This window comes from Hippocampus zosterae, chromosome 2 (assembly GCF_025434085.1).
Source record: "Hippocampus zosterae strain Florida chromosome 2, ASM2543408v3, whole genome shotgun sequence".
NCBI classification, from domain to species: domain Eukaryota; kingdom Metazoa; phylum Chordata; class Actinopteri; order Syngnathiformes; family Syngnathidae; genus Hippocampus; species Hippocampus zosterae.
In genome coordinates, this window is record NC_067452.1 from 36,095,699 (window position 1) to 36,120,184 (window position 24,486).

At 45.8% G+C, this 24,486-nt stretch overlaps 1 protein-coding gene and 1 long non-coding RNA gene across 9 annotated transcripts in view; both read left to right on the forward strand.

Annotated features, from left to right (window-relative positions):
• The window catches only part of casz1 (castor zinc finger 1), a 200,189-nt gene that overhangs the window by 132,268 nt on the left and 43,435 nt on the right, over window positions 1-24,486 (forward strand). For 4 of the 8 annotated variants that reach the window (XM_052050376.1, XM_052050386.1, XM_052050396.1 and 1 more), the window contains exons 1-2: window positions 509-3,012; window positions 21,049-21,621. In XM_052050376.1, coding sequence (XP_051906336.1) covers window positions 2,934-3,012; window positions 21,049-21,621 — 652 coding nt within the window. In that variant the 5' untranslated portion in view covers window positions 509-2,933. Of the gene's footprint in view, window positions 1-508; window positions 3,013-21,048; window positions 21,622-24,486 lie in introns of those variants that run through there. The other 4 variants (XM_052050435.1, XM_052050443.1, XM_052050425.1 and 1 more) reach the window with 2 other exon arrangements.
• Window positions 9,942-17,583, forward strand: LOC127591707 (uncharacterized). Its single transcript, XR_007959945.1, has 2 exons — window positions 9,942-13,486; window positions 13,534-17,583. It is a non-coding gene; the product is annotated as an uncharacterized LOC127591707 (long non-coding RNA).

A 24,486-nucleotide genomic window follows, 5' to 3' on the forward strand; every position in this document is an offset into this window, starting at 1 on the left:
CGCAGGGAGGGGGTGCGGCCCGAGGGGGGTGTTTGAGGCTCTGCCGCTTTTGCTCTATAGCTTGTTTCCCCCGGCGTGTGAAGGATCTGTGTCTGTCCCAAGGACACGGCAATAATTAGAAAAGCTTTCAGGCCAGAAAGTGCAGATTCAGGTTTTAATACACAAAATTATTTCAGGGGCAGTGAATCGGAAAACCATTTGTTGGTGACCTTCCCGAAAGGCCTGCCCCCTCCCACCCCCTACCCCAAACGCTCCCCCCACCCACCCACCGTCCCTCTTCGGTGCGGGGCAAGATGGAGGCTATGTGGCAGCGCTGGCTGAGTTATAGCATATTTGTGTTTTTATAGAGGCATGGGGAATGGAGTTGGGGGGTGAGGGGGCGGGGGGGGGGTGTTATGGTGTAAATGTGTGCCTATGATTGTTTGTGTGTGATGCACATAGGGGGGATGGGTCACAGGGAGACCTTCATGTCTCGAATGTGGAGGGGTTTTTGTTTTTGTTTTTGGGGGGGGGGGGGGTTGCAAAGATCAGAACCGAGAGAAAGTGCAGCAGCGAGAGACAGCGGGAAGTTGAGAATCCGGCTTTATTTACAGATCACTTGTCAAAAGGAGCAATTTAAGGGGAATACGCCCGTTCCTGTGCCGTGACAGGCGAGGTGGCTGTTTAGACGGGGGGAGAGAGAAAAAAAAAAAAAAAAAAAAGAAGCAAAAGACAAGCATGAACCTGAGTGCTAGCTAGTCAAACAGACTTTTTTTTTCTGTTGAAGACACGCAGAAGCAGAGGGTGGCGAGGGAGGCGAGTGGGTGTTAAGTGACTTCATTTGTAGTCTATTTAAGGGATGTTTTACTTGTCCTCGTGCTGCTCCTCCATCACCCGATACCGCCTCTGCCGTCTATATACTTCCCCAACATGCACTATTATTTTTTTTTTGTTGTTGTTGTAAATAGCAATTATTTCCCGTCATTCGGCTAAAAAAGGTGTTTGCTTTCAGCCCCGCTTCCAAAGCGAGAAGTGCAAGTCCGCACTTAATTCAACATCCGTGTCCTGCTCTTTTCACATCCTTTTTTTTTTTTTTTTTGCGTGAGAGTATGACACTTTTTTTCAATGTTTGGAAAGTCGTCTAACAGGGCGTTAAGCTTCATCCGTCAACTGCTGCCCGCAATATTTTTTTTTGGGTGTCATTAGAGGGCTTTGTTTCATTCAAATAAAGGTTGATCCACCCTTTGTTCAAATGAGAGCGCGTCCAGGATATCGAGTCTTGACTGCAGATACCTTATCCTGTTCTCGGCGGCAATAAATAACAAAACAAGTCCTCAGACAAACTTTGACCTGATAATGACACTTGTGATATTTTAATGGCGTGCCCGCCTGATGTGATCAGCGCTTTCTGCGTGATAAAGCGTCTTTACACCTTGAGCAATATTTGATAAAACAAAAATAATAACGTGAGCCGGGATAAAGTTCCCGCCTGCCTTCACCTCAGTCCCTTCTTATCACCGAAGCAGAATCTGACAAACGTGCTGTGCTCATTCTCCTCCTAATGAGACATTGCACCCCTTTGTCGAGTCTTTAACAATCTTTTTTTGTTTTGTTTTGTTCTTCCCCTTTCCCCCTTGCGTGATGTTTTTAAAACAAACACGTTAGATTTGGCGTTAACAAGATGCAGCGCGCGCAAGGCAAACACGGGCTTGTTTAGACTCTTGACAGTCACATTCAAACTTATTATCCTCTGGGGATTGTGCCCTTGTTGGAAGACAAACACAAGAGATGACGCTCCTTCGGCGGGACGGCTCATAATGCACCCAGTATTGATATTACGATGTGAAAAGTGACCCTCAAGTAGGAGAGAAACTAGAAATTCCCCACCGCAGACTAGCTGAGAGACTTCAAATTTAACATGGCGGTGTCAATGAGCACCGCTTTCTCTTTAAAAAAAAAAAAAAACTCCTGTTAGAGCTGAAATATGAGCGCCAGCAGGCACCCATGATGTGTTTTGTGTGCTTATGCGCACACACACACACGCAGTCACACACACTCACACACACATGCACGCACGTACGCACATAGGGCACAAAGCAAGTGTTATCACTGTTAACAGCAGCACAAAACAGTTGATGGCCTGTGTTGTGTTTGAGTGGAAATTTGTGTGTCCAGAAACCCCCACATTCACCCCCCCCACCCCACCCCCACCACCACCCCTTCCCTTTCAGCAGCTGCTGTCGCACTGTAACTCTGCCTTGCTGTGTGAACGTGTGTTTGTATGAGTGTGTGTGAGAGCGAACGAGAGAGAGAGAGAGAGAGAGAGAGAGAGAGAGAGAGAGAGAGAGAGAGAGTCCGACAACAGTACCACACACTTGAGGGGCCAGGAGCCAAGTCCAACAGGACTGAAAAGGGCCGAGGGCCAGCTCCCTGAGCAAATCGCCCACTTTACACCTGTCTCTCTCTCTCTCTCTCTCTCTCTCTCTCTCTCTCTCTCTCTCTCTCTCTCTCTCTCTCTCTCTCTCTCTCTCACACACACACACACGTGCACACAGGCAAACTCAGCAGTCTTGCTGTTCAGCGCAGGGTTCTCATTGTAGCAGTGACGGGAGGGGGGGGCATCCGTTAAGTGGCTCGCTCTTCCTGTGTGTGTGTGTGTGTGTGTGTGTGTGTGCGTGCGAGCGCACGCTGTTCCTCATATGTCTGTGTGGTGAAGAAAAGCGATGAAGGACCCCTACCGGTAAAGTGGGTACACTTGCGCAGCTTCGACATCTGTGCTCAGAGGAGGAGGAGGAGGAGGGGGGGGGGGGGGTGGAGGCAGACAGTGAGAGAGGAGGAGTAGGAGGAGGATGAGGAGCACAGAGTAGGAAAGAGGAGAAGAGTGTGAAGGAAAGAGAGAGAGTGAGAGAGAGAGAGAGAGAGCAGAGCCCCGGCGCTCAGCACTTGAGGAGAAAATGCCTTGTTTTGTGGAGAGAATCCTTCCAGGGCAGGAGGGAGAGGTGAGGCAGAGCGCGGAGGGCGGTCCGCTGCCAGGTAAGACTCTCACACACCTGCAACACCCCCCCCCCCCCACCATGTCCCCCCGCCCGCTTCCCTCACCCCCTCCCCTCACAGGCAAAACACACACACACACACAACCTCGAGGTGAACCGCTACTAGTTGCAGCTGGCGTTGATGGTGTGGAAGTGCGTCGAGAACAGGTGTCGAGGCTTGTTAGCAATCGCTCTTTTCACGATGAGGATGACGATGAGGACGATGCACTTTTCCATCACAACTTCAGTTGACTTCAATTCAATTCGACAACTTTGTTCAAAGTTTCGTCCCGCCGGAAAGGGGAACGAACATTCATTCTTTACCGTTCCAAAGTAGTCGTTCTGGTTTTGTGGAAGTGACGTGTTTTAATAACTTGTGCAAACTGTCTGTCGATGAAACATTTCACCGCGGTAGAACTTTTTCTTCTGTAATTTTCATCACAAAAACTTTACACGTGATGGGTTTTTTTTTCATTTACAATTGATTTCTCGAAATTCAAATCTGGTTTTCCGAGAGCTGAAAAAGGAGACAAAGAAAGGAGACAACAAAACCAGACAACTGGAGTGAAGGGTCAGCGTTCATAAGGAGCTTGCAGGAGAAAGCGCAACAACCACAGTGCAGTTTAAATGGAGTTCACAATACGCAGCAATTTACCTTGACTTTGCCTTTTTAGGAGTTGAACCTCAAATAAAATTATTTGAACATGCCGGTTTTCTGCTCAAGTAAAGGATTACTACTCCATCCACCACTAATTATATATTATTTAGCTTTATTGCAAATGCATTTGATATTTTATGAAGCCCCTATTCGAGCAGCGGTGATGATTAAAGGCTGCATCAATACACGGCCTACTGTAAGTACACCGTTGCCTAAAAGGGGAAATGATTCAAAAGCACCTTAAACACCGCTGCGCTAATGTCAAGTGCAGATGTGGTGCTTTTTTTTTCTTTTTTTTTTTCTTTTTTTTTTTTTCTCGGATGCGACATTGAAATAATTTGCAGTGTGGAGATTGATTTGGCGGTTGAGACGCAGATGTTGTGATGGAGAGGTTTGTCATCTGAGGGATTTTCCACTCTGCACATGTAAACACCGTCTGCACGGGGGGCTCAAGAGCGCCTGTCCTCGCCGTCGCGGAGGGGGGGGGGGGGAGCGAAGCCTCCTTGCGTACAATTTCTATTTTCTTTTTGCTTAAATAAACACGCCGTCACTAAGCGTAAACACAGATTTACATGCACCCCCACCCCCGGCCTGCCGCCACGCTGTGGTCCGGGCAAGTCAAGATGAGGTGAAGACACAAGTCGGTGAACTTTTTTTTTTTTTTTTTTGGAATCGCACTTATTTTTGTTTTGTATGGATAAAATACGAAGATAAATAAACAAACAGACAGACAAGGCAGCGGCTTCCTGAGTGAAAGGTGAAGTCAGAATTGAATTTGGATTGCGTTACCATGACGATCTCGAAACCCCTCCCGTGTCCCACGGGGCCGCTCTGGTTGCTGTGCGCCAGCGCGTGTTTGTTATTTAACTTTGTGTGTGTGTGTGTGTGTGTGTGTGTGTGTGTGAGAGAGCAGTGGGTGGTGGTAGCTGCATTCACCAGAGAGACATTGTACTAAGCAGACATTTCCCCCTCTGTTTTCACTCTGACCTGGTAGGAGATTGATGACTGAATTGTGGAGTACATGTTAACAGTAACCGGTGATTTATGAAGATACTTAGGGTAAGTGAGGCCGCACAGGCTGGAGGGGAAGGAAAAAAAAAAAAAAAAAAAGAAAGGGAAAAAAAAAAAGTTATAGCCCTTTTAAGTTAATGTAAAAATATAGCCTTTTTAAGTCATAATTGTCAAGACCGCCGCCCGGGGGCTGCGCAAAGAAGGTTGAGTCGGATTTGAGATGTGCACCGAGTGTAAAGTGAGGCTCTTCCTTTTTTCGTTGGCCACGTGCCTTTTTCTTGGCCTTTGAACTCAACTTCAAAAGGAAGTTTATGATACGGAGTTACAATTTAGGGGAAAACACTGCGTGCGACATTGGTGTCGCGTATATTATATGCTGTTCGGGATAATGTCAAATAATAGAGGGGGAGGGAAAAAAAAAGAAGAAAAAAAAAAAGACTTTTCCTGTTTGAACCACAGTGGAAAACCTTTCTTGGACGACCTCTTGCACTGCAACAAGTGCACTGTGTGCTTTGGCTGCCCCACTTAAGCCAATTTCTCAGTCAGCCAAGACGTGTAGTTTTTGATTCATTTGCTTTTTTTCTTGGCTCAGGACTTCCCGAATTATTCGTCACGAGGGGGATATTACCTCTCGATTCAAATTGTTGAATTCAATTCACTTGGATGTGATCTATGGCAGTTTGAAGCAAGGAAACAATTTGAGAAAGAAGGAAAGAGGATAGTACTTTTTTTTTTTTTTCAGCCACCTCTGAGTGACTGAGTGAAATGTTTCCCCTGTTCGCCCAGGGACAACTTTATTTCTTACTGGGGGATTTAACACTCACTCAGTCCCCTCATAAATACAGCGTCCCTCAGCCTTTTGCTCGCCGTAACTCACGCGCTAACTCTCCTGCGAGCTAAACTCACATAGCAGAGCCGATGCTCGCTTGTCTTTTTGCCTCTTTTTCTTCCCCTCAAGCTGATTTACACTGAACGCAATCTCCTCTGACTGCTGCCTCACCGGGCAGCTCTGCCGATCTCCTCGGCCCACCCCCGTGGCGCGTTTTGCGAAAAGAGGGCCGTTTGAAGATGAGTCTCCTTCCAAGTCAGCCAAATGAAAGGGGAATGAGTTTCCCAGAGTGTCCCGGTACCTGTTGAAGGAATATATATTGGCTCTGTCACTATTCTAACAGCTCACTGAAAAGAGCCACACAACAGTCGATGGGCCTTGTTGATTTTCTCCTTTTAGCTGACAAGGGCGCTGCGGTTTACTGCGCACCTGAAGTCACCATTCAACAGACACTTTTCCGACGTACGATTTGGCATGATGAACCCTGATCTGACTTGTGTTTCCACTGTGGGGTGCGTCGGGCCAGACGACGATCGTTTTGCATCATTTACATCAGCCGTCCCCAACCTTTTTTGCTCCGGTTTAATGTCAGACAATATTTTCAGCGAGGGGCCGGAGAAATACAACAAAATAATACGATACGACCTGCATGAAAACGGTGCTATTTTTGTAACAATAATGAGCACGAATCATGAGACGAGGAACGTCCGATCTGACCGCAACGCTCTCTGGATGCTATGGTAATGTTTAAACGTGCCTTCAAAATAAGATATAATGCAAATACAAAGTGTATGAAAAATACGACTCGCCATCGCAACATATCATGCAGAGGGGCTTGGTCCGTGGGAATGTCCCATTGAGACAAATCTGTGTTTGATGTTGGACTCCTACTATTCATTCATTCATCTTCCGAGCCGCTTGATCCTCACTAGGGTCGCGGGGGGTGCTGGAGCCTATCCCAGCTGTCTTCGGGCAGTAGGCGGGGGACACCCTGAATCGGTTGCCAGCCAATCGCGGGGCACACAGAAACAAACAACCATTCACACTCACACTCACACCTAGGGACAATTTAGAGTGTTCAATCAGCCTGCCACGCATATTTTTGGAATGTGGGAGGAAACCGGAGCTCCCGGAGAAAACCCACGCAGGCCCGGGGAGAACATGCAAACTCCACACAGGGAGGCCGGAGCCGGAATCGAACCCGGTACCTCTGCACCGTGAAGCCCGCGTGCTAACCACTGGACTACCGGGCCACCCGGACTCCTACTACTGTCTACTAAATGTAGCCTCATTTTTTTTTTGAAAGTCGTAGGCTCCTTTTCTGTCTCCTGGCTGGGCCTTTTCCACTTCCCAAAGAAACTTTCCAAAGACGTTTGTTTTTTTTTACTCATTTTGCTAGCTCCTGGGTTTCATTTTAGCGGTAACCTATCACGTGACTGAGAAGCTGCGCCTTGACCTGCATCTAGAATGACAAAAAACAGAGAATCCGGTAATATTTCAAAGTAAAACATCTTTCGGATTCCAAAATAAATCAAACAAAAGTAATCGAAGTTCATTTTTTCTGTGCGGCCCGGTAACAAATGACCCACGGACCGGTACCGGTCCGCGTCCGCGGGTTGGGGACCACTGATTTACATCACGTATTGAGATAAAAATCGTTTGCAGTCCGTTTAGGTCCTTTTACTACTGGTTGGAAGGGTGACAGTGGAAAAAAAAAAGTGGTTGCATTTGTTATGTCAGTTCCCTCAACAACTTTTGACAAGAGAAAACGATACTGTACCAAAGTGGAGTGCAAACGGGGCTGGTAGCACTCGGCAGGTTGGGAGGAGACTTTCTTTCCTTCTGGTAGGGTTCCTGTATTGGTTGTTAACTGCCTCCTGGCGCCTTCTGTTCTCACTGTTCTGTCCCAAAGGCCCGACTCTGACATCTCCTGAAGCATCTAAAGACCCTCTGAAGTCAAAATCGCCCATTTTGATGTCTCATGGCAGTTTGTTGTATTTGCGTTTGAAAACACAGTCCTTGCTTGGAGAAATTACCCTCAGCACTTGTTGGTGGATGTGGGGAGGAGGATCGCGTTTGTCCCCCCTCTCCCAAACCCTCCTCCTCATCTCCCTACTCTCCTTGCTGTCCTTCCTCCCTTTTTGATCTCGCTATCGAATCTCCCCTTCTGTTTTATGAGTGACGTTTACCCGAGAGCGGCGAGGGAAATGGCTGGCGTAAGAAGACGTTTGAGAAAATGCGTCTTAGCAAGCCATCACCTTTGATAATGCCAACGTTCCGGCGGGAGAGGAGAAGAAAGGCAACGAGTAGAAGAAGAATTGTTGGAAATGAAAAAAAAAGGCCCTTGCGGGAGTGGGCCTCGCTGTGATCGCTGCCTGGTACACCGACATTGTACAGTACAGCAAATTGTACGGCGGCTCGCTCTCCCCTTGTCCACCCAGAGAACTGATCTGGATCTGGCATAGCACATGGTGTATTTTATTGCACACCAGCTGGCCACCAAGTAATCTCATAATGATACAATGACATTGTGCGCACACACACACACACACACACGTTTGCGCAAACACACACTCCCACACACACACACAAACACGCCGCGCGCACACACTTCCATGCTAACAGGTGCTGCCATCAAACACGTACGCCTGCACCTTTCGCTCTGTCCAAAATAAATCAGCAAATAAATAAATAATAGCGGAAGTGGATCGTTGCCGGAGGAGCGGCGAAACAAGAAATGTTAACTTTAGTAATTACTACCTCCGTAGAGAAGCGGTGTCGAGGACAGAGGGGCACGCGAGCTACGAAGGAGGGCCCGGTGTGCGGATAATGATGGGGTATCACTGCAGCTCTGACGGTGTTAATCTTGGCGCGCTACACGTGTGTGTCTGTGTGTGTGTGTGTGTGTGTGTGTGTGTGTGTGTGTGTGTGTGAGTGTGTATTTAAGTGTGTGTGTATGTGTGTCACATGCAGCCTTTAGATATAGGGTTTAGGTGCATGACCTTGTGTCATTTATCTGTAGCTACAAAAAAAAACTGAAGCAGGGACTCCCAAATGTGGTCCACAAGGACCCCAATCCGGCCGATTTTACATTCCTCCCTCCTCCCAACACGCTTGATTCAAACGATCAGGTTCGTTATCAAAGCTTGCTGATGAGCTGATCATTTGAATCAAGCGTGGGTAGCAAGAGGGAAACATCGAAAACCAATACAGGAACCCGACCAGAAGGAAAGAAAGTCTCCTCCCAACCTGCCGAGTGCTACCAGCCCCGTTTGCACTCCACTTTGGTACAGTATCGTTTTCGCTTGTCGAAAGTTGTTGAGGGAACTGACATAACAAATGCGACCACTTTTTTTTCCCCTTGTCACCCTTCCAACCAGTAGAAAAGGACCTAAACGGACTGCAAACGATTTTTATCTCAATACATGATGTAAATCAGTGGTCCCCAACCCGCGGCCCGCTACCGGTTCGTGGGTCATTTGGTGCCGGGCCGCACAGAAAAAATGAACTTTGATTTATTTGTTTGATTTATTTTGGAATCCGAAAGATGTTTTACTCTGAAAGATTACCGGATTCTCTGTTTTTTGTCATTCTTGACGCAGGTCAAGGCGCGGCTTCTCGGTCACGTGATAGGTTACCGCTAAAATGAAACCCAGAAGCTAGCGAAATGAGTAAAACAAATGTGGTCCACGAGGGCCCCAATCCGGCCCGTTTTACATTCCTCCCTCCTCCCAACACGCTTGATTCAAACGATCAGATTCGTTATCAAAGCTTGCTGATGAGCTGATCATTTGAATCAAGCGTGTCGGAAGAGGGAAACATCGAAAACAAGGCCGGGGTAGGGACTCTCGAGGATGGAGCATGGCCACCCCAGAACTACAGTAGACGCGTGCTTTAAAAGCAGGCTAGGCTTATTGAGTTGAGCGTTGCCAACGTTGTGCAGTGGCATTTAAGTAATTAAACATGATAAATACTTTAAGTGTTGCAATTGGCGGGTAACTTGTTCAGGTTTTTCCCCGGCCTCTGGCCCAAAGTCAGTCGGGATGGGCTCCAGCACGGCCTCGTGAGGTTAAGCAGTACTAAGAAGGGAAGTACTTGGAGGAATACTCGAGCGCGACAAATCTCTCAGTTAGCGTCTCTGTGGGTGTTTTCGTCCGGACTAGAAGAGTGTGAATGAGTGAACACGGACGTGAACCGGGTTTGTCACATTGTCACAACTTGACACTGCGGTAGCCTAAAGTGGTATGAATGGCTGACGTATACATCAACTGCTCTTGTATAACACAAGGAATCAAATGGACAAAACAAATTCGTAGGACATACTTAGTCATACCTTAGTCATTAAAATTGAGTTTTTCATCTTAGGGAGTAGTTTCGTCAGCATTTGAAATACAGTGTAAAAATTTGAATGAACGTGTGTTTGAGCTATGAAATAATCCGCCTTATACACCGGGGGGGGGGGGGGGGATAGAGTTGTGGTGTCAAAATGAATTAATTAATCGACAGTTAATCAACCATCAAATGACTCGACAGCTATTTTGAAAGCCCATCCATCATTTAGAGCCGGTTTTCATTTTAAATAGCCATATCCGATTTGAAGGTATCTTCAAACATCCGATTTTATTTAGGAGAGCGGTGTTACAACACATTTTCGCATTCTGCATTTTCTGACATATTACAGACCAAAACTGTAACTGTAATCAGTTAATGGAAGAAAAAAAAAACCCCCAGCAGTCATCATATGAATCACCTGTAATTGAACCTGAAGCCCAGAGGTGAAGGCAGCCCTTTGCATGAATCAATAACCAAGAAGTAGTTGCCATTTTCCAAAACGTTGGCCAGTACGTCACTCCCTCCCAGGTGAATTGTGTTCTGCTTTTGTTTCATTATGAAATACAATACCCAATAACCAATGAGAAGAGAGGGGTTGGGGGGGGGGATTTTGCATTTTGGTGCAACATCATTTTTATATGATTATTCGAGGCCTCCGTCGAATAACTGACTCTTAAAATAGTCACCAGTTCAATAGCCCTAATAGAAAGTCATGCGGTTTATGACCTGGTGTTGTCAATGTATAACCCGGCCTCGAGGGGCCTAAAGTCAAACCTGTTTTTCACCTGAGCCTTGACTATAGCATAATAAAAGATCCAGTTCCACTTTTAGCCTGGATGTCGTTTCGCAACGTGTGAATAAAGTCGCATCCCACGACAGTGACAGTCACTATTTCTTGACGACCTTTGGCGGGTGAAGTGGGGCAGAGGGGGCGGAGGGTGGGGTGGGGGGGCCTGTCACACAACCTTCCTCTCAAAACTTGAGTGTGCGGACGCATAGCAGGAGGGGATGGAGCAAGTCAAACTTTGGATCCGCGACACCTTTTTTTTTTTTTCAATTTCCCCCCCCCCCACCCCACCTCTTCTTCCATTTGAAGTTCGGAGACAGTCTCATTTAAGCCTCATCGCGCAGCAACACGGGAGGAAAGTGTAATGAATATGTATCAACACAGCATATGGCAGCAGGAGCACTGGGACTAGGTGTGTCCAGAAGGTAGAGTGCCGCCAATGCATTATTCTCCATTCAAATGAGAGAAGAGGAACTGAAAAGGTGTTCAGCACCTTCTCACATGGGCCACTTGCAGAAATATTCGAAACACAAGAGGAAGAGGCACTGTGTGAAATGAGTAAAAAAATAATAATAATAATTGAGAGGCAGTCATGAGGACAGGAATCAAGCAGTGAAGTTTCCTTGATTTCCAATTTTTTATTTTTTTATTTTATTTTTTTGTCAACCAACCCGGCGCTCGCTGACACAAACGTGATTAAAAGTGATCTTTCTGACACATTAGGATGCACACGGGAAGTAACCTCCTCCAAAGCGTTCATTATTAGATGCATGACAGACCTGAATATTTATAAAATAGGTTTTAATAATTAATCGCGGCAATCTGCTCCTGTAATTCATCAGATTTGCACTTCAACAGAGTATCCGTTTTTGACTTTAAAATAATAATAAGCGGAATATGAATGTTGCGGGGGAGGTAAAACGGGCAGCTGGATGCATCGGGCCGAGCGCCCGCCCCCCCCTGCCCGCCGTTCGCCTACTCAGGCTTTCCCCGTCGCGAGGACAAGTCAAACGATATTTGAAAGCTTCAGTCTTGCGCGGTGTGAAGAGCAGCGGTTTGTTCTCGTGCGTGACAGCTTAGTGAACGGCTTCTCGCAAGTGTCGTGAAGATGCAGGAAACGCAAGTTGGTTTGGTTTTGAATGCTAAAGTAGTTTCTGTGGTTTTTATTTGAGGAAAAAAAAGGGTAATTCATTCGTTTGAGTCAACTTAACAGTACTTCCTTCAGTTTACTAAGACCCAAAATAGACAGCGTTCTTTTTTCACCCCCTCCCTGTCAAGTATTTCTGCTTGTTTCATTTTTTTTTCTCCCTGAACCCTTTTTTGAAAAATTGTTTTATCACATCCTTCAAACGCAGTCGCAGCACATTCCTCATTCGACTGAACTCCCAGAAAGAACATTGATCCTGTTTCAGGTGAAAACTGCCATGTTTGATTCCACCCCCTTATTGAAGTTCTGGCTAAAAATTGTTGTTGTTGTTTTTTGTTTTTTTTGTTTAATGATGTGACCCGCAGCTTTAAAATACTGCAAACTGAACTCGCGATCATCCACATCCAAATAACTATGACACTCTTGTACGCACTTTTGTAAAGGCTGAGTCTTTGATCGTATCCATATTATTATTATTATTATTTTTTTTTTTTTTACTTTATGTTAACTGTTTTGTAAAGCGCTTTGTTACAGCTGCCGCTGTTGTGAAAGCGCTATATAAATCAGCATGTATTGTATTGTATTGTATTGTATTGTATTGTATTGTATTGTATCGTATCGTATCCCTGTCAATAACGTGGCTGGTTGAGTACGCACAGCAGCCATACATGGTGCGCTCATTCCCGTACCACTCAGGCTTGCGCGACGAACACACCCGACCGACGCCGTCATCCTGCTCGTAAGCAAAAGACAACAAATGAAGGATCTATGAAGGGGACTCACAGCCACACGGGGGGAGTGGGGGGGGGGGGGGTGCTCTGTGAAATCCCCCGAGCCGGAAGACTCTTTCTCTTCACTTCCTCCCCGCAGTCCTACAAAGAAACAAGTTACATCAAATTTTCATCAGGCATCCAAAAAGTTAGCACAATATTATTTAAAGGAGAGAGCGAAGCAACATTGAAACGGGGTGACATCGATTTAATCAGTGGGGGGGTGGAAAAAAGAAAGTTGGAATTAGTCATCGGGATCGCGCTGATGTATTTATTTTAATGCCAGAGTGCCTTATTTGCTGTCAAAATGTCTTCAGCCTCTTATTAGAGGAATGCCACAGCTCATTTCCTTGTAACGCCATTCATAGGCTGCTGAAAGAGGGCATGTCTAAAGATCTAAACAGCCGGCTTTTTAGGCCTCACATTAGTGGTGCGTGTCATTGATTGACATTATTGGGCCTGACAGGGCTTCACGTCAAGGTTAACTTCACGGCCAAAAGTGCTGCCTGCCTGCACCAACACACATCGACGCACGCCGACGCGCCGCGCTCATTCGCTCGCTAATATGCCACCAACCCCCCCCCCCACCCCTAAAAAATAGAAAACGATCCTCAACCTCCTGTTGAGAGCCATGATGAGGATGATGATGGTCTGTGTGTGTGTGCGCGTATGTGTGTGTGTGTGTGTGTCATCTTCATTGTTGTGAGCGTGATGCCAGGTGGAGATTTGGAGACTTAATTGATAACTAATGGAGCGGCATGTGCTGAGTTTACCCTGGAGGATTGACACAGAGTGTGTGTGTGTGCGTGTGTGTGTGTGTGTGTGTGTGTGTGTGTGTGTGTGTGTGTGTGTGCGTGTGTGTAATTTGTAATTTGACTTACTCAGCAGTGTAACTCCGAATTGCATCGAATTAAAAACGTGACCCCAAAAGATTACGACGCGTCAGTCGAGGTCACCTGACCTCTGCGACCGGCCGCAGGTCGCAGAGGTCAGGTCTCTTTTCCATCCAAACAGAAAAAGTGTGTAACGTCATCTCACTCTCAACAAGCCACAAAGACAAAGCGAGATCCCCGTGACCAAACTACAAGTGAAGCAGTTAATCTGTACAGATATTAGCTGAAGGGCCCTTGAGAGGTGCACCGTTGAGCCCCCCCCCATCTCCACTGTACTACCCACGATGCCTCGCTGCCGCGCCACACGCCACGGCCGCGGGACACACACACACACACACACACACAGGAGTTGTCTGCTCATTTACCGTGGCGCTCGGTTGATCAAATTGCACCCTTGCGAACGTCTTGAAAGTGAACGCGGAAGCTGAGGTCCAAAACAAAGCTTCAGGAATAAATTTCCCCTGCTATTCTCAGCAAAAGCGTTTGAACCGCGTGGGCCGACTGCGTATTTATTTCAAGCCCGGACTCGTGAAATTGAAACACTCACAAAGTGAAGTCATCCCGTGCTTCCAGCTGCGAGTCCAGATTTGGTCTGCAAAATTAACAAGTTAGCCGTGTGTCCCGTGAATTACCCAAAGCGGCGAGCAGGCATAAAAGTTGGTGTGCGGCTGTCACAATAGGTCTCGTCACTCCCTTTTCTTCGCCCTTCAACCACTTTTGGCTGCGTGTCCTCCGCTCTGGAAAAGACCGTAATTACTCCGTTTTTTGGATCAAGTCCCGGGCTGTATTTGTCCTTGTAGATTTGCCCTCAAGTTCAACGTCTTTTCCTCTTCCTCTCTTCACTTCAAACATACTGTCATACTCTTTTTGCGGCGGGCTTTTCGGTCAATCGTCCAGTGTGCGATTCTGACTTTAGTCTCTGCCATTGCCCCGTAGCGTGCTATTTGCTTCGCTCGAAGGCTCGTGCGCTTGTGATTGTAGCTCGTAGATCGTGCCGATAGGAAATAGTCGGGGCCCTTCAAGGGTGGGCCCTTTCGCAATGAGCAAAGGTCATATTTTGGACTGAGAGCAATAAGTGCTTTCTTGAGAGGTAATTGAAAGAAAAAAGATCAAATAAAGAAGCAGAGACCCGAGCGTGTGATTATTAATAAAAGAGATGTGTGCAAGAGAGGGGCCTGTGAGGGGCGTGTGTGCAAAGAGGACATGTTTGAACCGCGTGCACGTTGTTGTCCGCCTGCATGTGTGCATGCATCGATATTGAAATCAGAATTTAACCCCGGAGAACCCAAGAACCCTTTTCTTATTTTGGAAAATTATGAATTTTACATTAAATGACTGATATATGTTCAGTGAACACCAAAATATATGTTTTTTTAAAAAAATATTTCATGCTTTAATCGGCGGCCCAGTAGTCCAGTGGTTAGCACATCGGCTTCACAGTGCAGAGGTACCGGGTTCAATTCCAGCTCCGGCTTCCCTGTGTGGAGTTTGCATGTTCTCCCCGGGCCTGCGTGGGTTTTCTCCGGGTGCTCCGGTTTCCTCCCACATTCCAAAAACATGCGTGGCAGGCCGATTGAACACTCTAAATTGTCCCTAGGTGTGAGTGTGAGCGTGGATGGTTGTTCGTCTATGTGTGCCCTGCGATTGGCTGGCAACCGATTCAGGGTGTCCCCCGCCTACTGCCCGAAGACGGCTGGGATGGGCTCCAGCACCCCCCGCGACCCTAGTGAGGATCAAGCGGCTTGGAAGATGAATGAATGAATGCTTTAATCCTAATTTAGGATTAGGGCCAAATTTGACCCTTTGGGATTTAAGGGGAGCATTTGAGGAGCAGAATTGATTGGGGCCAAATTTGACCCCGTGGGTTCGCCAGGGTTTGAAAAATAATATTAAAAAAAAAAACACAAAGGGAAGCAAATGTTTTAAATTGATAGCGATGGTAGTTTTCCGCACCCGTACGCACGCTCCCACCTCTTTAATTTTTTTTTCTGACTATTTCCGCTCAGTCATATTTGTCATCATTGTGTCTACTCTGCAATTATCGTCTTTCGTGAAATTAAACTGAAGCACCCCGGCAACCAGGGAACTCCAAAATGAGCGGATTTACATTCGAGTTGGGGGAGCGCGCCGTCCCAGCACCAACTAAAGCGCTTCTTACAGGAAGACGCTGAGGCTCAGGTGGGCTGGCGGGGGCTCAATATGCTCCGCCGGCCCCTTCTACCTCCGGTTGTAATCTGCCCTCAAGTACTCAGCCATCTTTACAGCCTTGTCTCTCATTCCCCACTCCACATAAACTTCCCCTCCGATGTGCACCACCCCCTAATCTTCATCTATCATCTAGTTGGCAATGGCATTGTTTTTAATCATCAGAACCTCAAAATTATTATCGCTTCTGATGCGGCAATTAAAACTTCAGGTCAGAGGCACAACGAGCGGTGATCAGCAGCCGAGCTGAGAAGTTTTAATTAGACGATCAGAACCATTAATGCACAAAAAAAAAAGGTGTGCGCTGGGAAATTAACGGGAACGTCTTAATCAGGGTTAGCGACTCCGAAGAGGAGTCAAGTGAACAGAGAGCAAAAAACAAATCATTTCCGCACCACTGGGACAAAACGCAATTAAATATGGATGCGGAAAAATGGAAATTTCCCGGCATCAGCTTCGCAGACTCCTCGAAAAGTGTAGCAAAAATCTCACACTGGGGTTGACGACCCCGCTTATTGTTATTCTTGTGTAATAAAAATGAGAAAAGGGGCCAGATGCTGCGGTCCGGGCATCATGGCGCACGTCCATCGGTGGCTTTCCGCTTGACTTCCTCGCGGAGGAGAACAATTTCAAACGCTCTGTCTGACACACACACACACACACACGCACATAATCTCAAACACACAGCCCAGGTTCAACTGGTACACGCCGATTGATTCAACCACCAAAGGTTCATAAAGTTCTAAGATAAAGCAAATCTCGGTTGCATCATGTAAAATAATCTTCATCTCTCAGACGCTGTTTGTATTAATTAAGTCCAGATATTGCTCGATTATTAGCCTCTGCATCATTCATATTGGAACTCAGCGGGAATCGACAACCAAGACATACCGTAACGGTTTTATGGGGCGAACGCGTTCGGCGTGTTCATGACACTAAAGTGGATCGACCTCAACATCTACCACTCTTATTGAGACAATAAAACTCATCGGCCGCACAAATAAACTCAACTATGGATTTACTGTCTTCACGGGGGTTTAGATAGCAGCCCCGCACATGAAAATCCAGATGGAATTCTTGACAATCGAAGATATGTCGTATTAGGAAAATGGATGATTAGTAGCGGATGTGAAAAAAAAATGGACGGAAACTGTCAGAAAATGGGCGGCCCGGTAGTCTAGTGGTTAGCACGTGGGCTTCACAGTGCAGAGGTACCGGGTTCGATTCCAGCTCCGGCCTCCCTGTGTGGAGTTTGCATGTTCTCCCCGGGCCTGCGTGGGTTTTCTCCGGGTGCTCCGGTTTCCTCCCACATTCTAAAAACATGTGTAGCAGGCTGATTGAACACTCTAAATTCTCCCTAGGTGTGAGTGTGAGCGTGGATGGTTGTTCGTCTCTGTGTGCCCTGCGATTGGCTGGCAACCGATTCAGGGTGTCCCCCGCCTACTGCCCGGAGACAGCTGGGATAGGCTCCAACACCCCCCGCGACCCTAGTGAGGATCAAGCTGTTAGGAAGATGAATGAATGAATGAATGTCACAAAATGCCTACCTAGAGATGACGCGTTTTCTGTTTTTATTTAATTTCTTTGGATTTGTTTGCACACCATAACACCATCTTTGTTGCACGTTAAAAAAAAAGTAATAATAATAATAATTCGACCCGGATGAACCCAGACAGAGGTAAAGCCGTGACCCGACTCGTCGCCGCCATCATTAAAATTCTCCCATCCTTGACTCCGAAAGCCGCCTTGATTACAGTCTGCGCGCGTTCACACAGATAATGCACTTCCAACAGCGTTATTAGGATTTGAAACGCCACTTGATTGGGCGTGATATCATTCTGGCACACAAACAGAGCCCCCTACATTAAAAAGGAAACCAAAAAAAAAAAAAAAAACAGGACCTTTGGAGAGTCAATTGTCGGCTCGGCTGAATGTCGAGCGACTCTGAAAAGAAGCAGGGCCCGAAAAGAACTTTCTGACTCAACTTGAATAGGAACCAAGCCCATTCGAAACATGTTTCCTGCCTTTTTTTTTCTCACGTTTTGGCCTTATACAGACAAGAAACGGTGCTTGTTCTTATGCTCTGCGCTGTTTCCAGTAAAAATTGTGTCACGCTTAACATAAGCAACTGGAAAAATTAGGATCAGATACTGTGTTTGACTTCAACCCTTTTTTTCTCTCTCTCTCTCTCTCTCTCTCTCTCCAAACTCACAATCCCGACTGAGCTGTCAACTCACTGACAATTAGCACACCCGAGGAAAACAAAAGTGTAAATACATCCAATGCGCACGACAGCCTTGTTTTTCTTTTTGATATTCATTAATAAGGCAGAACGCTTAGTGGACTCATCGGGAGGTGGAGGAGTCGCTCCCACGGGGAAAAGTTGTGCTTTCATGTCAGTCCCTTTAGATTTGATATCATTGTCCGCTATCATGCACACAAACGACTCGAGGTAAACAGCTTTCGTGTTACCATAGCAATCTGTAATGTAAGCAAAGGGCAAAAAAAAAAAAAACCTGCTGCGGACAGAAACCTCGGCGTAAATAATGGTGGAGACAGCTTCCATAAAGCATCCAACCTTAACGCCAGTCCTCCTTGGGGGCTTTTAAGTAAGTTCTGCTCACGTTCTTTGTTGTTAAAAGCAAATCCTACATAAATAGTCTCTCATGGAGAGAAACAACTGTGCAGGGGTCATTTTCTACAAGGATCCAGAGATGGCAATGCAAAGGAATAAGGTAGTTAGAGCATGAAATACTGAACACGGTAAAAAGAAAGGGGAGGGTGGGAGGGGGGGTTGGGTGAAGGGGACTTCCACTGCAACACCCAAATGACCTCAATCTTCCTTGGGGTGTTAAAAAAAAAAAAAAAGTTGGAAATTTATGTCTTCCACTTCCTAATAGTTTTTCCAGGTGATTTTGTTTCTCCACCACCAGCAGCCCTCTGCCCCCCCCCCTTCAAAAAAAAAAAAAAATTGCCGTCCTCTAAAAGGTTACCCTTTCAGCACCGCTTGCAATTGTCTCACACTAATTTGTTGGCGTAATGTGCCGTTGCCGTTTGAGCCCCCCTCCCCCGCCCACCCCCCCACCTCCCGCCAGCTCTCAAAACGACATCATTCCTGAAGTCATTGTTTCGCTGAGGAAGTGTGCAATGTAAATACAGTAACCGAGAAAGCATGTGTGGCGAGCGCCGCTCGCATTGTCCGCTGACGGGGTGATTTGTACGCTCCCTCCAATGGTATATCCTCTAATGATTCTTTGCAAAAGAAAATGAAAACAGGATTTTATGTTGCGCCGGCGTGATTTACATAATGCCGGCAACGGCTCACGCGTGATTGTGTTGCGTTTTATGGCCGAGGGAAAATGAAGTGGCTCGCACTTGTTAGAGAAAGTCAATTGAGTCTTAAAGATAGAACTTTGCAACCTATGATATCATACATTCCTCTCCGGTGAAATTGTGCGCATATTATTGTCAGGCGAGATGCAGAGTCAACACCGCGCGAATAAATAGCCGCCTTCAGCCGGCTGCCGGAGCTTTACGTGAAATGAAAAAAAAAAAATGATCACAACTTTTAAAAATATCGCGAATGGCGCATTGCTCCTTCGTTATTTACAACCTCGATTAAAAAAAAATAAAAAATCTGGCCTTGAGTCAGAGTCTGCAAAATGACATCGCAAGGTGAACTTTGGGTGGCGATGGAAATAAAGCGAAAGGTAACAGAGTGCACTTTCGGCCCTAAAAAGGCAGCTCGGGATGTGGAATGCCACAGGCAGCTGTTCCTGCCTCATCAAAGGACATGTTATAAAGATAGCCCCACTTGGGTTAAAATAATGCCACCCATTCCCGCCCCAAAGCGCAATCTATCACACTCTATTGTTCAGAGGGGCCATCCGGGGGGCATCCAGTACGTCGAACGCGCCTAACTTACTGCATGCTTTTGCATGACGTGTGATCGTCAGACATCAAATCACCCTCGGAGTCATGTTTTTGATCATCAGCTCGCACCCAATTTCTTATTTTCGTAAGCATTTGTTTATTTGTACAGTTGAGGCTGGAATGATTCATATCTTTTGTCAGATTTTGAGTCAAAGGGACTTTCTGTTTGTTTAATGGCTTTCGGCTCGAAATGACACAATCAAGTTTGAGGTGGTGGGAACAAAAAGTTTCGTTTTTATTTCTTTCTTTGTCGCTGACTTTCTTAAAGCATTCAGAGCACAGGTGTCAAAGTCAAGGCCCACGGGCCAGATCTGGCCCGTCACATCATCTTGTATGGCCCGCAAAAGCAAATCAAAGACGGCAACATTTCTAATTATCATACGCAATCCACAATAACAGTCGTTATTTTTGACTTCTGATTTTCAAACTGGTTATCCATCAATTTGTTGTAGGCTGTGTATGTAATATGTGGAGGGTATCAAACATTGATACCGTTTCTCAAAATTCATAATGGCCTTCCAAGGGAAACCGTAAGTACAACGTCGCCCGTGACAAAAATGAGTGTGACGCCCTTGATTCAGAGCCTTTTTCAATACAGAGTCAATGTCTCGGAAGTACAGAATAGATTTAAAATTAAATCATAGTGTCTAATTTCTTACCTTGTTTTGTCACATTTTTGTGTCATTTCTTGTAATTAAATAATTAAATAATAATAATTTAATTGTAATTACATTATAATAATAATTAAATAATAATTATTTAATTAACGAAAATTAATTAAAATTAAAAAAAATATTTTTTAATTTTTAAAAAAATATAAATAAATAATTTCTTGTTCATTGAATCGTTGAAAACGAACCATAACCCAACATTTTGGCCACGGCACTGAGCTGGAATGCTTTGTTTTCAATTATTTTTATAGATTTTTTTTTTTTTTAATCCGAATAAGTACACGAACATTTTGTTGTCTTTTGGTTTACTCCACTTCGAAAGAGTTTGAAAACCGTGTCCCGTTCCCGTCGCTCTCGGAGGCAAGACTCGGACTACAGCCTCTTGAGGTGCGAGTGAAGATAACATTTCAGTGTGTCTATCACGCTGTCATGTGAAGGATTATGTCGCTCGCTTGTTCTGTAGTAGCTATGGAGGAGGGGGGGCAGGGGGGGTGATACATGTCTGTCTGTGGTTTCAGCTGCCACTGCTCTTTTCTCCTTGTTTTTTTTCCATCACCCTGAGCTGCCAGTGGAGGTGCCACTTGGAAAGATATGTACAGTATCTCGGTGTCCTCACTCTTGTGCTCTTTTAAGTGCTTTGCGGGGTTATTAATAGCGGCGGTTACCATTCAATGTCCCTTGTTTTTCCGTTGTGATATTTGAAATCCGACGTTGCTTATGACCGTGAGGTTTGCAAGGAAGCCCGCAGTTTGCCCGTGGCACTTAACCGGCTATTTTTCTGTTTTCCTTCTCGTCCAACAGCTGAAAGGAGTTTATGCACTGAAACGACCTCAGGAAAACCCAAGATGGCCGCCAAAAGGAAAGGTGGCCTAAAACTCAACGCTATCTGTGCCAAGCTGAGCCGGCAGGTGGTGTTTGACGGTAGCTCGCAAAATGCGGAGGGCGAGCAGAGCGTAGCTGAAAACAGCGAGCGCGGCAGTTCCCACTACGATGATAGCGAGACCAACTTCCGCGAGAGCCTGAGTTTGAGTCAGAGCCTGGAGGAGGACCAGAAGAGACGCGAGGCGATCGAAAAGTGGGTGAACGGCGAGTACGGCGACGAGCCGCCGGCGCACGAGGGCGGTGACGAGCAGGAGCACGAGCTCCACGACGCCGACGATGAAGACGCCCCTCCCGAAGGTGTCTACATGGTCCAGCCCAAAGGCTGCAGCGACGAGGAGGACAACAACATTGGCGAGGAGGCGGAGCCCTTGCTCGGCTCTCAGGATGGCAGTTACCACGACGACAAAGATGCTGAAGACGGGCTTTCCAAGCCCGACGCCTACATGCCGCCGAGCGAGGCCCCCACCCGCCAACCGCCTTTCTCCTCTCCAGGTACATTTAAACTGAGCGTCCTCCAGTCACATTGCTCAGCACCCTCACCGTGCCCTTTCAAACACTCCACTTTAGAGTATTAAGGGGCAAAGGCTCAAACGGCCGCGCGTGTGCGCGTGCGAGAAAGACAGAGCGACATTGCCACATGCGCATAAGCTTAAGTGTGCCCATTATTGGAGAGAGAGACACTCTAGAGTTGCATTATGAATAGTCGCTGACATTATTACGCTAAAGACGGATTCGACTGGCGTGCCGGAGGGCGGACATAGGAACTTGTCAGTGTGTGCTAAACTGCATGAAGAACTTCATAAATGGGGTTGGCTTACAAAGCCCGGCAGTTGTAGCAGCTGTGCGAAGGCAAGAGCACATGGCGGGGCCGGGCTAAGCTTCATATTACACTCCGGATTACATATTGAGTCTTTGATTGTCCCTTAGCTCACTGAAGCTAGCCACTGCTGCACCATCAGCTTCTCGGTGCTCCGCAAGCATTATTATCTACCAAGGGATCGTGAATAATCATAAAAACGGAGCATCCTTGGTCCTCCCATTAAATTACTCCCCCCCAAAAAAAGATACACGGGAGAAATGCTGTAATCGATCTGATCCCTGGCTAAAAAAACTTTTTCCATATACCGGTAATACGTTTAGTAATCAGTAAATGTAATCGAGACAAGTAACCTGATACCGGGTCGCTTTTTGGACGTAATCTTATTCAAATTTAAGGTTGAACACAGAGTTTGAGCGGGATTCTAGACGTGTCATAATAAATCGATTAATCAACAACTAATCGATTAAGTTAATCGACAGCAATTTTATTCATTGAATAACCATTTAGAGTCATTATTTGACATAACGTTTTCCACATCCTCTGATTTTGGCCCCTTTACAATAAGTATTCTCCGATTTCTGTCGTCTTTCACGAACGACTGAGTAAATGTTATGCTTGATCAAAAAAAGACATTTGCAAACATCCGCTTTTACTTTGAGCAACATTGAGTGAACCAGCGCCGGAATCGGTTTCAGAAATTTGGTGAATACATTGTCACTGCCTCCTGTCTGTTTGCTTAATTTTTGCTTTATTTTTTTAAACACTTCACAATACCAAATAAACAACAATAATTGGTTTCCTAAACAGCCATGGGGGCGGGGGGGATAGTTTTGTAATACACTTTAATGCAAACTAAAATTGCCATTAAAAACGACACTCATTTAAAAAATCATATTGCAGAGTCAAAACCTAAATTGAAGATAAAAGGCCACATTTTTTAGACACGTGGTATTTATTACCCCCCCCCCCCCTCCCCCCAAAAAAAGCAGCAATCCAGGATGGGAACTTCTCAGGGGTAAAAAAAAAAAAAATCTATGCTTTTCATTTTGATGTTCTTCTCATTGTGACTAATTCCGTTCAACGCCGCACAGAAGGCCCACAAGTTCACTTGCCTCCACGATTGTCCCGCAACTGCGACACTTCATTTTGTTTCCTTCCAAGTTCCCCTTTGTTGATTGTAAGTAGGGCATCTCGACTTCTGTGTTTCTGCTCAGCACACAATTAAAACATTTATTTTCCTTCTCCCTCTCTCTCGCTCTCTTTCTCCCCCTTCTCCGCTGCCGTTCAAAGGCTGACGCGCAGTGCACATAATTATGCATATAAACATAGTGGCTTAATTATCTCGCACAACATCAGTGACAATGTAATTAACAAACATCGCAAGATCAGTGAGAGAAACTGCGACCTTCAAAACATTTAATTCCGCACGCTGAGGCATCGCGCGGGATTTCCTATCAGAGCAAAACTCCCGAATAATTTTCAAGATAATTTAGATGTCGGATGAGAAACCCCGTCTGTATATGTCAGTCGACAGGAAAAAAAAAATGATCATATGGACCAAGAATATGGGTGGAGGTGGGCAGGGTGAGAACTTTGGGTGTGGCAACACCCACATAATAATACGGTACATTTAGCATCATTTTTTAAATTAAGGGTTAGGTTCAGTAACAGGTGGAATTTTATTTTTGAAATGTCACGGCGATGATTTGCAACACATAGTCAAATCAGTATCGCGTAAGCTTTTCAAGGTCGAACTTTAAAAACTATAATATCAAAAATCGCCTTATGTGCTGGGAATTTTTTTTCTTTATTTTTTAAGTCGTCAACAAAAATACGTTTTGTGAGGCATAAAGTCAAATCAGATTCAAATTTGCTGCTGACCAGTGCAATTGAAATTAAAAAATTTTAAGACAGTAAACATTTCATGTAATGCTGTGGGGGAAAAAAAATCCATTTCTGTTTTAAGGCACCAGTTTACATTGTGCAGGTTTGATTCCAAAGTGACAAGGCTGCTAATGTTCCGACTCCAGATTAGTCCATATATAGCCACTAGCGTGCACCTTTATCATCAGCGACACCTCGGCCTCTCTTCCCGTTTGCAGACTGGCTGTGCCACACTGATGCCCATATTTGGCTTGCCTAAAGGAGCTATAATGCCCGTCTGCTATCATATCTGCGAGTGTAAAATGTGGCCTAATTCTCTCCAATATAGACAAGGCAGGTCTGGGCCTTGTTGCAGAGAGGGAAGATTTTCCAAGCACGCCAAAAAAAGAGCATCCAGCCGCTAGAAGAAAATGAATGAATGAAGATTCCCGTTATGTTCACATTCGAAGGGATCAATAGAACCTTAAATGTCAGTGAGAAGCAGCCCGATAGAGCTTGAGCAGGAAAAGTCATTTGCCCTGTGTTTAAAAAAAGAAAAAGGAAAGAAAGGTTATCTTCTGTGCATGGCAGCCCTAATCCTTGCAAGCCAACATCATTTGCCTTGCACTGATAGCATGGCCACACTGCTCCCTCTTTAAATACACTCCTTGCAC